The 18171-nt window shown below is 34.7% G+C and overlaps 1 protein-coding gene across 1 annotated transcript in view; it reads left to right on the plus strand.

Annotated features, from left to right (window-relative positions):
* MEMO1 (mediator of cell motility 1) overlaps positions 1-18171 on the plus strand; it is a 98612-nt gene that overhangs the window by 56828 nt on the left and 23613 nt on the right. Inside the window, 1 exon segment of the mRNA XM_081068372.1 lies at positions 1283-1394. Within this exon segment, the coding sequence (XP_080924498.1) occupies positions 1283-1394 (112 nt within the window).

The raw sequence follows: 18171 nt of genomic DNA on the forward strand, positions 1-18171 counted from the left end.
AGAGTAGTACAGAGATTAGTGTTACGTGTACTCATCATCCACAATTGACTCAGAATCTTTTTCCCCTCATCTGAGCTCAATTTATATTCTCTCAAGTAACCGCCTTTATGGATTTGGTGTGTATCCTTCCAGTTAATCAAATTATATTTTAAGTATGTTGAGTTCTTATTGTTCCAAGAGATTTTGCAAAAAGCACTTCTGTAGAGTGAAAAGCCATTTACGAAGCAAATGATCACCTCTTTTCCCTTATTTTTCACACCTACATTTTCATAACTTAGATTACGTATCATAAAGTATTAGCAATTTGTTGTTAGAATATATCTTATTAATGAAGCTAAAGTATTACTAGCCTTATTCCCTGGAATGGTTTTAGGGGACACACTTAGTTTTGAAACCTTGTTGGGACATCCAGAAAATGTTGGTTTTGGATAGCCTGCCAGTGAAGGAATGGAAGGTTTTTAATCCGGTATAATTTTGTAGAAAAAAGTCACAGCACCATTTGTAGTTCTTTCTTTGGTATTTGTAAACCCATTCTTTGATGTAGTCGTAAAAATGATGGTTCAGTTCTATGATAAGACAATACTCATATCATTTTTTATATATTAAACTTCGTCATTGTCTTGCTTTACAATATCCAATTTTAAGTATAATTCATTAGAAGGGTCTGAATTACTAGATCATTTTAGTATCATTTATGGCATGGTACAGTAGTGAATTTATTTTCTGGTCTATCCCAAAGCTTTATTTTTAATTTTGAGGAAAATAGCATTCTTAGTGGGAATTTTCTGTTCTTACTGTGGCAGAAACCTGAGGTGTGAGATAATAATCTTATTCATTTTATTAAAGAACAAAACAAAATTCAAAAACCATATTATTAACCTCATGAGTAAGTAGACCAGTAGTTTTTCTAGTAGGTATTTCAGTAGAAGTTCTAATCAACTATGCTTTTGTTAGCGTGTGATGATTTAAAGTTAAGGAAACGCTTAGATTTTAGAGGTAATGAAAGGAACTGATGAAACATTTAAATTATTATTTTTTTATATAACTATGTAACATATAAAAATGCCAAGTAAGTTATTACATGTATTATTGTTTTGTCTGGTATGTAAAAAGCTAGTTTTTAAAAAAAATAAAAATAAAAATAGAGGAAAAATGAAGGAGAATATTATGTGGTGCGTCTGTCTCTTGCCAAAGCATGTAGTTTTGTGTTATTGGGTGGAGTCTCACAGGATAAGGATATACATTAATATATTTGTTTTACTATATTTTGAAATCTCTTTAGTTTACGGAGAACTATGGAAGACAGGAATGTTTGAACGCATGTCTCTGCAGACAGATGAAGATGAACACAGTATTGAAATGCATTTGCCTTATACAGCTAAAGCCATGGAAAGGTATATTGATTAATATAAGAAATCCCAGAGAAATCATAGATATTAATTTCTTTGGAATTATTTTAACTAGGGTAAGCTAATCATAGAGTAAGGAGATTAAAAAAATTTTTTATTTGAAATGAAATAAAAATTTGAGGTTGGATTTTCTTACCGTGGATCAAAGTTGTTTTTGAGTAGTTTGCCTATGAAGGCTGACCATATGAATTGACCTGGTTGTTATATTAGATGGAAATATTAAAAAAACCCACACTGCCTGCGTGTGTGTGTGTGTGTGTGTGTGTGTGTGTGTGTTCATTTGCTTGTTATTTTACTCATTAGACATTTATCTCAAAATAACAATTACATTCTTTTATTGTATGGTGCTGTAAGTAATAATAAAATTTTAGATTTGGGAGTAACACTGGAGATCATTTATTTCAGCCTTACACAAAGTACGTGAATCTTTTGTATAATATGCTTGACAGGGTACTTATTAGGTATCTGCTCAAGGTGCTCCAGTGATCGGGTGCTCAGCAGACTGTAAGCAGAGTAAGCACAGGGACCATCTCTGTTTTGTTCTCCATGTACACGTCAGTGCCTACACAATGCCAGTCACACAGTAGTCATTCATTTATTTTGGTCAAACGAAAAGAATTGTTTTAAAAGCTTTCTGTTTTCTTTTAGGGCAGTTGTTCAAATTAGATAGTCTTCCTTTTGTAGGTTGCATTTCTCTCATTTTTTTGAACCATTTCCTTACTATGGACATAATATTCTATTTAGGTTTGGCTAGTTCTAAATATGGTGAGATTATTCCTTCTTTGGATCTCATAACTGTATTCTTTTAGTAAAGAATGTGGTACTTTTTAGGTTCTCAGTAAATATTTGTTAGTTAATTACATTAATGAAGTTCGAGATTGCATTAACATTTTCTGTGTGGCTAATATACTGTGGTCAGCTAAAACCCAAGGTTTTTTCATACTGTTAAGCTGGATTATTTTCTCCTCTTATACTTTTGTGGTTGATTTCTTCTTAACCCTAAATGTATGTCTCCTCAATTACTTCTGTTTAATTTTTTCTTGTTGGTTTTAGTCCATTATTAGTCTTTTTGGATCACTTCTATAATTCTCTTATCAAAGTACTATTTACTTCTCTCAGTCTTAGCTATCCATATTTGTTCACAATGACAACTGTGAAGAGCTACGTAAATCTGGAGGAGTGTCCAAAAATAAGTGTGATATTATAAGCAGTATAATTTTAGGTTAATTGTGGTTTAATACATTCTAATTCTTCAGAAATTGTTAAGCCTATATATAATGTTTATTTCTTGGAATGTTAGTATAATCAGAACATTCTGTTTTTCAACTACATAGGATAATAGAAAACTTCGTTATTGGCTGAAATGTTTGCATATTTTGTCATTAGAAAATATGCAATTTAGACTTAATAAATTTCAAAACAATAGAACCAACAAGCTGCCAGCAATATCCTTAAGGACGTTTTAACAAAGTGGCATTTTTGTTATTTCAAAAGTAATACATGTACCTTGTGGAAAATTTAGAAAACTTGAAACCAACAAACAAAATTTCTGTTTCATAATTACCCCTGGTTAGATAGTGTTAAATAACCACTGTTAAATATAACACTTCTCAAGAAGACCTTCCCTATCTTGTAGATTACATTAGCATCCCTAATATTGACTCAGAAAGTGCCCAGTACTTTCTTTTGTAGCCTTTGCTGCACTCACTGCCTGTATCAGTTGTCCATTGCTGGGTAACAAACTGCTCCAAAACTTATAGCTTCAAATCACAACTATTTTATTGCTCACAATTTTTGGGTCAGGAATTTGGGCAGGGAACACCTTACTCTGGTCCCCAAGATGTTTGACAGAGGTGGCTCGAATGGGGCTAGATCATCCAGGATAGACTTAATGCTGGCTTCTACTTGAGACACCTCATTTGTGTTTTAGGTGGCCTGTTTGTTTATCAAACAGGGCTTTTCTGTCTTCTTGGCCTCTGTCTAGAAGGATAGTCTAGATTTCCATACATGGTGATTCAGGGTAGCAAGAGAACAAAGCAGAAGTTTCTTAACCTCTTATGTCCTAGACCTAAAACTACACAGCATCATTTTCACTGCTTTCTGTTTTTCAAAGCAGAGCACAATGTCAGCCAAGATTTAAGTGAAGGAGAAATCAGTTCCACCTCTTGATGGGAGGAGCAGCATGTGTATAATGGAATTGTTGGCAGCCATCTTTGCAGATGGACTATCACAGTTCTTCCTCGGGTGGACAGTTCACATCTCTCCAACATGTTGTACACACTCCTAAAATGCTCAGAAATCTCATCTAGTTATGACCTCAGGTTCAAAGTCCATTATCTTAACATCTGCATGTGGATGAAGCTCCTGGGTTACAGCTCTCCTTGATTTGGATACCTCTTAACTAAGACGACAAGTTATAGCCCCTGCTCTCCCGTACACTTAATGTATAATTTTGAGACAGAGATAGTTAACCACAGCAGATACTGCTATTAGAGAGTGAAAGAATGGGAAGCATGTAGCAGTCTTTGGTCCAAAGCAATTCTGAAAGCTAACCAGGGAACAGAGAATGTCCTAGATTACAGCTTGTTTCTGTCTTCTGGTAGTGGCTTTTATAATTCAATATTTTTCTCAGCTCTTGGCTGAGTCCTTTGAGCTCTTGTCTCTTCTCCCTGAAATGAGCCTTGTTTGTACCTGAGTAACAGTTTCAGTCTGCTTCATGTATGTGACAGTTTAAAAACCTAAAGTCCTCTTTCTTGTTTGGAACAGTGTTTTTCACCCCCCCAAACAAAAAATCTCCATTAAACACTTTGTGGGTTTTCTGTATATCAGATTACAAGTGCATTCTATTAGACAAAAATCATATCTACATTTCTTTCTGATAGAGGATTCTTTCTACTTTACATTACAAGTTAGGATCCCTTAAGTTTCTTAGAAGCCCATTTGTCTACCTGAGAATATATAAGCACTGTCTTAAATCTTTCTGAGGTGTTAACAAAGGATCTTACAAATACATTTTTGCGTTGATGATGTGAGCCCATGTTTTATTGGCAGCACTCTGGATTTGATCTTTGTGCTCGTGCTGTTTCTTTGACAACATTTTGCTGTCAGAAGAGAGGCTAGTTATGAGAAACAGTTATTTTCCAGCCAATCAACTCCTTAGAAATACAGTTGACCCTTGAGCAACATGGGGGTTGGGGATGCCAACCCCATGGACCGTCGAAAATCTGCACATAACTTTTGACTCCCCCAAACTTAACCTATTGACCAGAAGCATAACACAATTAACACATATTTTGTATGTTATATGTATTATATACTGTATTCTTACAATAAAGTAAGCTATAGAAAAAATGTTATTAAGGAAATCATACGAAAGAAAATATCATTTACAGCATTGTATGTATTTATTGAAAACAATCCACATATAAGTGGACCCGCTTACTTACTTCAAACCTGTGTTCAAGGGTCAACTTTTTTCTTTTTAATTATGCTTTTAATTCTTTAGCTAATGTTTTTCTTTTGTACCTTCTTATCATACTTGGCTATAAAGAAGACTTTGACACTTTGAATATGTTGCCTGGAAATCTTCTCTAGATCTGCAGGTTCACTGGGTATCTTTATAATCTTCTAAGTTATTCTGGTGACAGTGATACTAATTATTTTCTGCCAGTATATATATAATATGGGTCACCCTTTTCAAGCCTCCTATAGTGGTTTCCTTACTGCTCTTCCAGTTTCCAAACTCCTTGTTGCCCTTTCAGCTGCTGCCTGCCGCTGTGTCCCAAAAGTCAATACTGTATCTTTTAGATTTCTGTTACAGCAGTACCCTGTCAGGTACCATTTTTTGGTCTCAGTTATCTATTGTAGTGTGACAGATCACCTCAATGTGCTTATTTGTTTGTTTATGATTCTGTGGGGTAGACATTTGGTCAGGGCTGAGTGGTGATAGCTCATCCATTTCACCTGCCAGTTGAAGCAGATTGACTTAGGCTGAATGCTCTAAGATGTTCGCTCACTTCCTGTCTGGGGCTGGGATGTTGGTTGTCTTCTGAGGTACATTAGTTCTCATCTTGGTGCTACCTCTCTACCTGTTGTCACTCATACTTCAAGGTCTCTCTCTCTCTACATGGTGTCTCTCCCAACTAGGATAACCTTGGACTATCATGAAGGACATGGCAAGAAAGGGTAGCAAGAAAGCAAGAGTAGAAACTTTCAGATCTCTTACTAGCTAGGCTTGGAACGGGCACAGTATCACTTATGCCATATAGTGCTCATCAAAGCAAGTTGCAAAACTACGTTCAAGAGGAGAAAGAAATAGACTCTACTTTTGAAAGGAGGAGTGTCATGAGCATTCAGAGTGGGAGGAATTTCTGGTGATTATATTGGCACACAGCCTACCACCGTACCACTGCAGTTAATAGTTCTTTGGGTCTTATATATAAGTCTTATATATAAGTCTGTTTCCCTTGTCTGGTAGTTACCTAATCTGTTCAGTATATGAAGGCAGCTGGTCTACTCTGTATCTTCTGTACCCAGCACAGTACCTGGTACACAAAAGGATTTCAGTAATTAATTGTTGAATGAATTAATAATGATATTCCCATTTTTGATACTTTTATTACATATTTTTCCAAAAATGAGGACAAATGTTCCTTTTTATTAACTGCTTTTCATATCATGAACATATTTCCGTGTCATTTTTTTCTCCTTTTTATTAGGTATCGATGAGACTTTCTGGTATGTGTCTATGTAATACTTTAATCAGTTGACCATTTAAATAACTTTTTCCTTAATTTTTCAGTATTAATAATTATTACAGGTTTAAAAAAGCTATCCAAGGTATTATTTAAAATTTTGTGTTATTTTAAACAGATTAAAAATCGTATTCATTAGAACTTTTAAAAAAATGGGTAGTATAAAAGAGAAAACGTAAAATGACCCATAATCCCCTTGCTTAGCTAATCTTACTGACATTAAAAAAGTACATGTTCATGGTTTGAAAAGGTAAACAGCATCAAGAAGTACAGACTGAATAGTGAAAGCCTGTGTCCACTCAACCAGTTTTTACTGACAGTAAAAATTATTATGTATACACTAACATATATGAGTGCATATATAAGTTGTATATATATGATTTATCCTTACATGTATTTATTTATATAAATTGAGACATGCAAAAAAGAGATCATATCTTATGTACTTTATTTTTTCCTTTTTCCATATATTTACCATAGAAATTCATCATTTTCACTATTGCATATAATTGTATTTGAGAGTTCAGTTGGGACATGTAGAAACCATCTATCTTGAAAAAAACTTGGAATATTAAAACAAACACTGGATCCCAACTTCCCTTTTTCTTTTCATTTCACTCGGTTGAATTACCTCTTCTTCTCCTTTACTTCTTTTTCTATATCATCCTGATTCACTGTTTGTTTACAGTTTAAATTTTTAATTGATTTATTGGGTAATTTACATACAGTAAAATGCATTCTTTATGGCATAGAATTCTATGTGTATTTACAAATGCTGAGTTGTATATATGCCACAGTCAAGATACAGAACAATAATGTCTTTGCCCCAGTTTCATTGCTACTTGTTCAGAAAAATGTACAGAGTAAATAGGATGCGTTAGTAACTTTGAAAGTGTTCTGTTGAGAAATATGGCACTGTGAAACTGTTCATGTGCACTGTAAAAATACCTTTATCTTCTTAGCCATATGCTTTTTGTTACTGCTAATATTTTGGAACATGGACAACTTAAAACACAGTACAATGTATTTAAATTTGCTCTGTCTTCTGCTTTAGGTAGCCAATCTTACTAATTCATTGTGGTTAGGATTTGATAACTTTTAAAGTACTTAGACTGTTGTTTTGAAAAATCTTTATTTTGCATAGTTTACATGGACAGTTGAACCTAAGTCTTGTAATTCTTATGTTATTCAATTATATTTTTTAGTTCCCTGAGTGAGAATACTATCAGATGCTTTTGTATGGTATCAAATACTGTTAACTAAACATTTTTCCTATTCTTAACATCTTGTATTAAATGATACATTTGTTAAAATTGATGAACCAATATTGATACATTATTATCAACTGAAGTTCATAGTTTAATTATGGTTTACTCTTCGTGATAGATTTCCCCAAATGCCTAATGTCGTGTATCTACCATTATAGTACCATACAGAATAATTTCACTGCTCTAAAAATCCCCTGTGTTCTACCTATTCATTCTTTCCCCAACTCCACCCTTCCCCAGTCGCAGGTAACCACTGATCTTTTAACTTTTGGCAGTCATATAGTCGGAATCATATAGTATATAGCCTTTTCAGGTTGGCTGCTTTAACTTAGTAATATACTTTCAAGATATCTCATGTCTTTTTATGGTTTAGTAGCTTATTTCTCTTTATAGCTGAATAATATTCCATTTTATGGATGTATCACAGTTTATTCATTCATCTATTAAAAGATTAATGATATAGTTGGATTAATATCTACCATATGTGTTACTGTTTTCTATTCATTGCCCTTGTTCTTTATTTCTTTTTTGTCTTCCTTTGTTTTTCTTTTTTCTCTGGTTTACTTGAGCACTTTATGTGATTCCAGTTTTTTTCATATCCTAAAATAATGATGATAATAATAATAATAATAATAATAATAATAATAATAGTAATAGTAATTCTCCTTCTTCTTGTTCTTTTTCTTTTTGTTCTTGACTTCTTCTTCTTCCTTCTTCTTTACGTTTTTGTGGTTGCCCTAAAGTTTGCAATGTACATTTCAACTAATGTAAGTGTACTTTTAAATAGCACCGTACTGCCTCACAGTATGAATACCTTATAGCACTGTATTCCCAATTTCTCCTCCTTGTCCCTTATAATATTGCCATCATTCATAAGCTTAATTATCAAACACATTGTTGCTGTTATTATTTTGAGTGAATTGTTACCTATTAGATCAATAAAGAATAAGAAAAAAAATAAAGATGTTATCCTACCTTCATTTATTCCTTTTCTAACATGCTTTCTTTATGTTATATAGATCTGAGTTTCTGACCTACATCATTTTCCTTCTCTGGGAAGGACTTTTTATCAGTTTATAGCTCTGGCTTTGTTATTTAAAACTTGCTATTTTAGGTTGGGAAAAGATTTTTTTCCCTTTACTTTTACCATCGCCTCAGGAATACATAAGAGATTTCTTTTCTGTTTTTTTTTTTAATAAGAAATTAACAGTAATATATTTTATATACAGGGAGTAATTAAGTAAGCTAGTAAATAAAACTCATTTTGGCCCCCAAATGGAAATTTCCCCCCCTTAAGTTTTACTACTTAATTTATGTAAAAATTTGATTGTTTTTAAGATGACATTTACTCTAAAATTTAAAAAAAAAATATTAATCTGAATATTTCAAATGTTATAGTGCTACCTAATTATACTAATCTATGTGCATGGAATAATGGGGAATAGAAAAATAAGCATCCATTGTGTGTTTCTTTAGCATACAGCCTTGTAGGAGCAATAAGAAATGTATATAAATAAATGTAGTATAATTCAAAATGCAGTAAGTGCAATTGAAGAATTTATGGGAGCAGAAAAAAGGGATGTACGAACGCAGAGACAGCTTCAATTGAGTGGACTTTGAAGATGGCTGTAGTTTTTACAGCTGGGGCAGAAGGGTTTTGTGGGAAAGGTAGTACTGTAAACACAATGTATGAGGAGTAGGAAAGCCCAGGGCTTGTTTTAAGAACAGAAAACGGTTTGACATAACCTGGTGGGAGTTGCAAAAGGCTTGGGTAATAACTGAGGTCTGTCCGTAGATGTTTTTGTGTTTCCTGAATAGTTAGAAAATGTTTTTCAATATATATGAATGTTTAGTTGGATATTGGTTCTACCACTTCCTGTTATCTCATACCTTATCCAACTTTTCACACATAATATGATATCAACCTGGGGCTGGAGGCATTTTAAGTAGGTGACCTGAAGAGACATGGAGTAGGAGGGGCAGGATTAGAAAGTAGAAACAGTATGTTGGGACCAGATTATGGAGGGCACTGAATGTCATTTTAGGATATTTGTATTTTATTCCATGATCGGTATAGACCTAGTGAAAGTTCTTCAGCAAAGGAGGGAGGGAGATGATTAGAACTTGACCAAGAATATTATTCCTTGATGGTGTGATGGTACTGTGAAGGATGGATTAGAGTTGGGAGAGATTGATACAAGTAGTTTAGTAAGAAAATCATGGTGCTTACAAATAAGGTAATGGTGGATGGGGTAGCAAAGTGAGCCGATTACGGCACACATTTAAAAGTTAGAATCAACAGAAGTTGGTTAATGCTTATGTGGGGGTGGGGGGTAAGATGATTTTAAGAGAATGCAAAAGTTTAAGACCTGATAGTATGCCATTATCAGAGAAGGTAAAGCCAGAAATAGGTGTAAGTTCAAAGGAACATAGGATATGGAAATGTTGACATTTCTAACAAAATAATGGAATTTCTCTCTGATTCTCAACAAACTTGGCCAATTTATGATATTTTGTTTGTTTGTTTTGCTTCAAATGGTTGAGTTTACAGAACAGAGTTTAGTATAGCTTTCGAGTATCAGAGATATGCCTGCCCTTGTAAAATCTTCCTTATCGGTATTCCTGTTGGAATGGAAATTTAGAAAGATACAACCTTTGAAATTAATTTTGGGAATCTCATTAGATTCACTTAGTGGATTAAACAGTAAAGATTTTTAACAATTTAAATGTTAAATTTAGTTGTCATTGACTGCTAGTTTACGTTGCCCCTTTTCTCTCTCTCCTCCCCCTTCCCCAGTTCTTTGGCTCTGCCTGATGTTTTTTGGATCTCTTTAGTTTGTTCTTTTTTCTCACAGTGAAGAGTGTTCTTCATAAACTCTGTATGCATGTCACTGTGGTCTGAAGGTAAATTTGATCAAGAGGAATAAAACGAGAGAAATTCTTCCTTATAGGGCTCCACCTGTTTCGAGGGTTCCACAAGCAGTCTCACATTTGAAGACTCACTAGGATGATTCACAGTTGTATTTATGACTATGGTTTATTAGGAAAGATATGACACACAACAGGACCAGCAAAGGAAAAAGACACATTAGGCAGAATACGAAGTAATACAGGTGAATTCTTCCAACATTCCCCCTTCCCATTGAGGTGGGCTGAATAGAACATGCTTCCTCCAGGAGTGTAACGTGTGTAATGTTTCTGGCCAGGCAAGCCTGCTTTAAGATTCAAAATACAGGATTTTTATTGGGGGATGGTCATGTAGGCACTCTCTGCTTGCGTAACTAGCCACAGCTACTGAAATTCCAGACTCCCTAAAGGAAAACAGGTGTTAGCCATAATCACAATGTTTATAAACCATCTGGGCAAGCTGGTACAGTGTCCCAAGTGGGTAAAACACCCTTAATCAACATAAAAGAATATTATAAAAGCCAAGTTCCCAGATGTTAGCCAAGGACAGTCTGAAAGCAAGCCCTTCTAAAGATTGTGCAGCAATCCTACTGTGTTAACTCTCTTGCAGAGTACCCGTTCCTATATTCCAAGTAGCTAGTGCAACTTCCTGAATTTTTGACTCACTTACATGCCATCCTGACTCCTATTAGTATATCTAAGGTTTGTACTAGATATTAAGATTTTGCTTTCCGATTGTGGTCTCAATCAAGGTGTTCAAATATTAGAAACAGTTGGAGAAAAAAGTAAGACTGCCACTCTGTCTTTAACAGAGTGGAATGGCTCATCTCTGGACATATGAGGTGTGATCACAAAATATGGTGAATGGAAAAAATTTAAAAAAATTATTACAGTAAAAGACACATTGTCATTGACCCCCCTCAAAATACTCCCCCTCAATTCGAATATCCCAACGTTCTTGCCACTTTCTGAAACAGTTCTGGAAGTCCTCTTTCATGAGTGTCTTTAGTTGAGCTGTGGTGGCTGCCTTGATGTCCTGAATCGATTCAAAACGTTTACTTTTCATGGTCATTTTGAATTTGGGGAAGAGCTAGAAGTCGCACGGTGCCATATCCAGTGAATAAGGTAGATGAGGACACACTAATGTTTTTATTTGACAAGAATTGCCATACCAGAAGTGGTGTGTGACACAGAGCGTTGTCACGATGGAGGATGATTTAAAGCACACTTTAAAACACCCTCCTGTCAGCCATAGCTCACACCCAACTGACTGCGCCAAAAAAGTTGAAACTTGTCACACACTGTTACTAAGTTTCGATGCACCACTTCCCGTATTAAAGATCTCTGCCTTTCCATTGGATGGCACTCGGCAGCAGCATTCACCGTATTTTTTGATCACAGTGGGAAAGGCTTTGTGTCACACATCACTTTTGGTATGGCGATTTCTGTCAAAAACATTAAGGTGTGTCCTTATCCACCTTATTCATCGGACCTGGCACCGTGTGACTTTTGGCTATTCCCCAAAATGACCATGAAAGGTAAACATTTTGAATCTATTCAGGACATCGAGGCAGCCATGACAGCGCATCTAAAGACACTCATGAAAGAGGACTTCCAGAACTGCTTCAGAAAGTGGCAAGAACGATGGGATAAGTGTGTTTGAAGTGAGGGGGTGGGTATTTTGAGGGGGATTAATGGCAATATGTCTTTTACTGTGCAATTTTCAAATGTGTTCTTCTTTTGTGACTTTTATACTTAGGGTTATTTGTGTATTTTTGGTTGTGTTGAAGTTAAATCTTTTTTCCCTATGAATGTTTTCTGTCTAGAAGAGGAATGGTGAATAGATCATACAGTGGTATTACGGGTAACAATAAAGCTTCAGCACCTTTAGGCATAAGCAGAATTTTCCTTCTGACTGGCTTAGTTATGATTTTTTAGATTCTCACCATGAGAAGCTCTGGACTGCTTCATAAATCTTTAGGAATTTGGAAGAATTGGTATAGATAAGAAAATTCTCATATTCATTAATGCTGTTCAGGGGATAAATATCCAAATTAATTCCAGAGGAAGAATTAGCAAATAACTATTTGTATAAGGCACTTTATATGGTTTAAAATGTCATCAGTTTTAAGATTTCAATTAATTATATACCACTAATTAAGTAGAAACACTGACAGTTATTTTCTTATCACTTAGAATATTTAAATTAGAATTCACATTTGTTTTTCTTGTGGTGAGGACTTTGAGATCTAATCAACTTTTAAATATGCGATATAGTATTAACTAGAATTAACAGTAACTATACTAACTGTAGAATTCACATTTTTATATTAGAATTTTTACATTAGAATTTAGATTTTCCATGCTCTGCTATTAGGAGCATTTGTGATACGGTGGTACTGTTTGTTTTTAAAAAGAGTACTATTGATTCTGGGATTTCAATTCTTTTTAGTCTGTTACACATCTTAGGTGTATTAATTTTATGCATGTGGTATAAGGAATAGGACAGAAAAAGAAGGGATAAAACTTTATGTTACTAAAGTGCTCACAAGAGCCTTGTAAATATTATTAACTCTGTTTTTACTGATGACAAAATTGAGGCTTAGGATAGTTTTAAGTAACCTGCTGTAGTTTTAAGTGACTTTTGCACAGCTTGCAAGCCGCAAAGGTGGATTTTCTCCTTTTTGAAAAACACACACACAAAAAAACTTCTATTGAAGCATGATTTACATCCTATAAAGTTCACCTACAGATGAGTACAACTCAGTGATATTGAGTAAATTTATAGAGTTGTGCAACCACTCTCAATTTAGTTTTAGAACATTTTCATCACCCAAAAAGAAACCTTGTATCCAGTTGAGGGCAAATTCTTGCTCCCACTCTTAACATAAGCCAACCATTTATCTGCTTTCTGTCTCTATAGATTTGCGTTTTCTGGAAATTTTATATAAATAGGGTCATACAAGATGTAGTCTTTTGTGTCTCCTTTTTCACTTAGCACACTGTTTTTGAGGTTCATCCATGTTGTAGCATGTATTGATAGTTCATTCCTTTTTATTACCAAATATTAATTAAGTTATTCCATTATATGAATACATCACATTTTGCTTATTCATTTACCAGATGATGCACATTTAGGTCATTTCCATTTTGGGCTATTAGGAATAATGTTATAAACAGTCTTACACAATTCTTTATCTGAACATAGTATGTTTTCATTTCTCTTGAACAGGTACTTACCGTAGTAATGGAATTGCTCAGTCATATGATAAATCTATTTAACTGTTTCAGAAACTGCCAAACTGTTTTCCAAAGTGATGGTATGATTTTATATTCCAGGAGCAATGCATGAGGGTTTCTCCACATTCTGGCCAAAACCTGTTATCAATCTTTTTGCTTATAACCATTCTGGTAGATGTGTAGTGTAACCTCATTTTGGTATTAATTTGCATCTCTCCAATGACTCATGTTATTGAGCAACTTTTCATGTGATTATTAGTCATTTGTGTATCTTCTTTTATGAAATGTCTACTAATGTATTTTGCACTAGTTTTAATTTGATAATTTGTCTTTTTACTGAGTTTGTAAGAGATTTTATATATTCTGGCTACAAGTTCTTTATTCATATATATGATTCCCAAAGATTTTTCTCCCATTGTATAACTTGTCTTTTTCATTTTCTTAATGATGTCTGTTGAAGAGCAAAAGTTTTTGATGAATTCAGTTTATCTTTTTTTTGTTGTTGTATGGATCCTGCTTTTGGTGTCATATTTAAGAAATCTTTATCTAATCCAGGGTCACAAAGATTTTATCTTCTTGAACAGGAATCCACAGCCTTCGATGTGCAGACCTCGTCAGTCCCACCACAGCTTGTTATTATAAATGTTTTAGTGGAACATAACCACCCTCATTCATTCATATGTTATCTGTGGCTGCTTTCTCTTTGTGGTGACAGCTGAATAGTTGATACAGAGATTGTATGGCTCAGAAACCTAAAATATTCCCTTTATGGCCTGTTTCAAAAGATGTTTCCTGACCCCTGTTCTAGAATTGTTTCCATTTTAGCTCTTATTATGTCTGTGATACAATATGAGGTTTTTTTTGTGTATATGGTATGAGGTGAAGGTCTTAGTTCACCTTTTTTTATATGGATTTGCAGTTATTCCAGTACCATTTGTTGAAAAGACGATCCTGTAAGTAATGAGTCATTTTTCTTTTGCTGCATTCAAGATTTCCTCCTCGGCCTTGGTTTACATCAGTTTCATTATGATGTGTCGAGGTGGGGAGCTCTTTGTGTTTATCCTAGTTGGATTGCTGAATTTCTTGGATCTGTAGATGAATGTTTTTCATGAAATGTGGAAAGTTTTCTTTTAATTCTAATATTTATACTGTACCTTTTCTGGGACTCCCATTTTACGCATCCTGGTATATTTGATGTTGTTTACAAGTCTCTAATGCTCTGTTCATTTTTCTTCCATTTTTTTCTCTGTTCTTCAGCTTAGATAATTTATTTTATCTTAATTTTTCTGATTCTTTATGTAATACCGAATCTGCTCTTCAGACCATCTGGTGACTTCCATTTCAGCTATACTTTTAACTCTAAAATTTCCATTTGGTTCTTTTTAATAATTTGCATTTCTTTGTTAATAGTCTAGTCATTGTCATCATTCATATATATACCTATATATGTTTCCTTCATTTCTTTGAACATATTTATAATAACTGTTTTTGAAATCTTTGCTAAATCCAATATCTGGTCCCACTTAGATGCAGCTTCTACTGGCTACTTTTATTTATTTATTTTTTCCTGATAATGGGTCACACTTTCCTGTTTCTTTTTTTGGCTCATAATTTTTTTCTTGCAACTAGAGTTTTTACATAGTATATTATAACAACTCGATTCTGATTTTATTAATTTTTCCAGTGATGGTGGTGGTGGTTTCTTTCATTTATTTATTCCTTTTTTTAAAACGTAACTTTTGTAGATTCTAAATGCAGAATCTGTCTCCCACAGTGTGCAGCTACTGATGTATATCCTCAGCTTTTTGAAAATTCTTATTGACATTTTTTACTTTGGCTTTCTAGAGTTTACCCCTGTCTGCATTGCTTAGTGCTTAGCTAATGGTTGGTTGGAGGTTGTGCTTGAACACCTCCAGCCAGTAAGGCTTTCATCCTCTGCTGGTAGGTTGTTTGTGTTTTGGGGAGCACGTTCAAAGTTCGGGCTGTGTTCACGTTTGCCTTCTTTATTTCTGTTGGGTCTTCTCTGATCTCTCTGTGCGTTCCTGCAGCTTTCAAGTCAGCCAGGGATGTGTGAGACCTTGGTCTCTCTCAGGCCTCTACTGTTCCTTGTGCATGCTCACACTTTCCCAATTAGCTGGCATTCTTGGGGAATTCGGGAACTTATGGGTCTCCCCTGCACATATGGGATGCCTCCTAGTCAGCCAGGGATGTGTGGAGGGCATCAATCTTCTCCACAGAAAATGTAACTGTATTAGGTTTCTTTGTGGCTCTCTCTTTTCCAAAAGCTATCTCTATTAAATTTCCAGGAAGTTCTCAGGTTTGTGACTTGCCTCAACTGGTACAGTAATCTCAGGCTGCGAGAGTTGCAGGCTTTTCTGTTTCCTTCTGGGTGTTCTGCTGTCTTGTCCAAATTAAAGTCAGCTCCCTTCAGAATACCCTTCTGGGTATTCTGCTGTCTTGTCCAAATTAAAGTCAGCTCCCTTCAGCAGCAAAGCACCTGGTTTTCAGAACCAACCTTACCTTGCCGGAACTACCGTGTGGTGGAGTGAAGGAGGGGGTGGAGGCAGCTCCTGGTCAGATGCCAGACTTCCACTGTTCTTCCCAAGTAGTTCAGTAATTTTTCATGAATCAACTCTCCTCATATTTTTATGCCTTTGGTTGATTTCTGGAGCACAAGTTAGTTGTTTTTGACTGTTTACCCAGTTTTATAATTGTTATTTGAGGGCGAGATTTTGTATTCTCACTAGGGAAGACCAACTTCACAAATTGGATTCCAAAACCTAGGAACATTACATTCAAAGCAAATGTTCTTTTCTCTAATTCATGCTTTATGGGGATAGAGAACAACAAGTAATTGTTTTAAAAGAGAAATGACAAAGAGAGGTAAATGGATGAATCTTGAATCAAAGCTTTGATTTCAAAGTAGTGTGAGACTTTTACTTCTGTATAGATAGGTTTACAAGCTCAAACTGAGGTTCATTGAATGGTTTGGTGGCTCTTGTGGGGAGTAGACGTGTCGTTTCTTCAGAGTGAGCCAACTGTTGTTGACAGAGTACTTTTCCTATAGTATTCCTGACTTTGTAACAGTTTTATGAAATAGGTATTGTAATTATGATCATTTTACAGATAAGGAAATAGATTAGTGACTTACCCATGCTTTCAACATTTGTATGTGGTAGAGAAAGTACTTGAATCCATTTCTTCTGACTTCTTGTGTTTTATACTCTCTATATAACTGCTTTCCTACCGGGTCATAATTACTTGCAAACTCTTTGGTGATCCTAGTGTATTTATTTATGTAGGTAGTACTTGAAGTTAGAACAGTTCATAACAATCTTCTTGAATTTTTACTAGAGCTCAAATTCTTTTCTCTCAAATGATAATCACTCTTAACTTATTGAAGAGCCCCTATTCATTCATGCAGTTGTTAAGCAAATTGATAAGAGTCAGAGAAAGAGATATCCCATGGCAGCTTCCTCTGCCAGCTTCCTCTTTTTTTCTTACTCCATAGATGCAGATTCTGCCCAAGAAGCCCCTGCATTGCAGAGGGACTGGAGATCTGTATGATCTGTTTATTTCGCAATTGACAAGGGTAAGGGGGTCTTGATGGGGGAGGCGCTTGGGTGCCCTGAATTTAGCTTTATGAAGCTGGGCTAACATTTATTTTGGGAATACTTAAATTTCGTATTTTTAAAACCCCTTTATGAATTTTGTTTGTCCTACATCAGTTAAGTGTCAGATTATCATATTAAAAAGCATTTATTATAATGGTAATTTTTTCCCTTAAGTCCTGTTCAGAACAAGTCAGACAAACATGATTCGCGCTTGTAAAAGTCCAAATCTGGGATCATTTAGAATATAAATAATGAATATATGTAAGTAAAATTTTACTACAATGAAAATTTTAAAAGGTTTTGGATAATTGTCTATTTCTATAGCCCATCATAGTTACTCTTTATTAATCTGCTCTGTTCCTTTTCTATAGATCTGTCAATCTGTAGAATGAAAAAGGGACTTGTGACTATGCTATAAACATTTTGGGTGGGCCTTGTGTCTTTTTCTTGCTGCTGGAAATTAATGTCTACTTCCTTGAATTCTATGTTCACCCTAGATGCCAGTGAAATTTGAGTTGTGTCTTCAGACTGTCCTGTATCTGTTTATTAGCGTAGGTGTAAGTTGGTGAATCTTATGGAAGCCAGTATTAAGTGTTGAAGGTCTTAGTTGGCAGGTTTATAGAACAAGTGCCAGAAATGGTGGTATTATAAACAGGATAGGATCAAAATAGGTGAGGAAGTTTAATGTTCTTTTAAAATTGCAGAAGGATTGGGCAGATGATTGTAGCTTTGGTGGGTAATTCAGAAGACTTGGTGATGGTCTGATGGGCTTATTTTTATTTTTGAGGATATTATTATACCTGGTATTAAAATAGCTTTGTTTACCTAAAGAAGTATTGTATATTTCTGTAACTTAAATAGATATTTTGATATTCTGTACCTCATATTTTTAAATGGTCTTCTTTAAACATTTATTTATAGATTTCAAGAATTCAACATCATGTGTATTATCCTTACCACTATTAATAAATGCTCCACT

Source organism: Rhinolophus hipposideros, assembly GCF_964194185.1.
Source record: "Rhinolophus hipposideros genome assembly, chromosome: 12".
NCBI lineage: Eukaryota > Metazoa > Chordata > Mammalia > Chiroptera > Rhinolophidae > Rhinolophus > Rhinolophus hipposideros.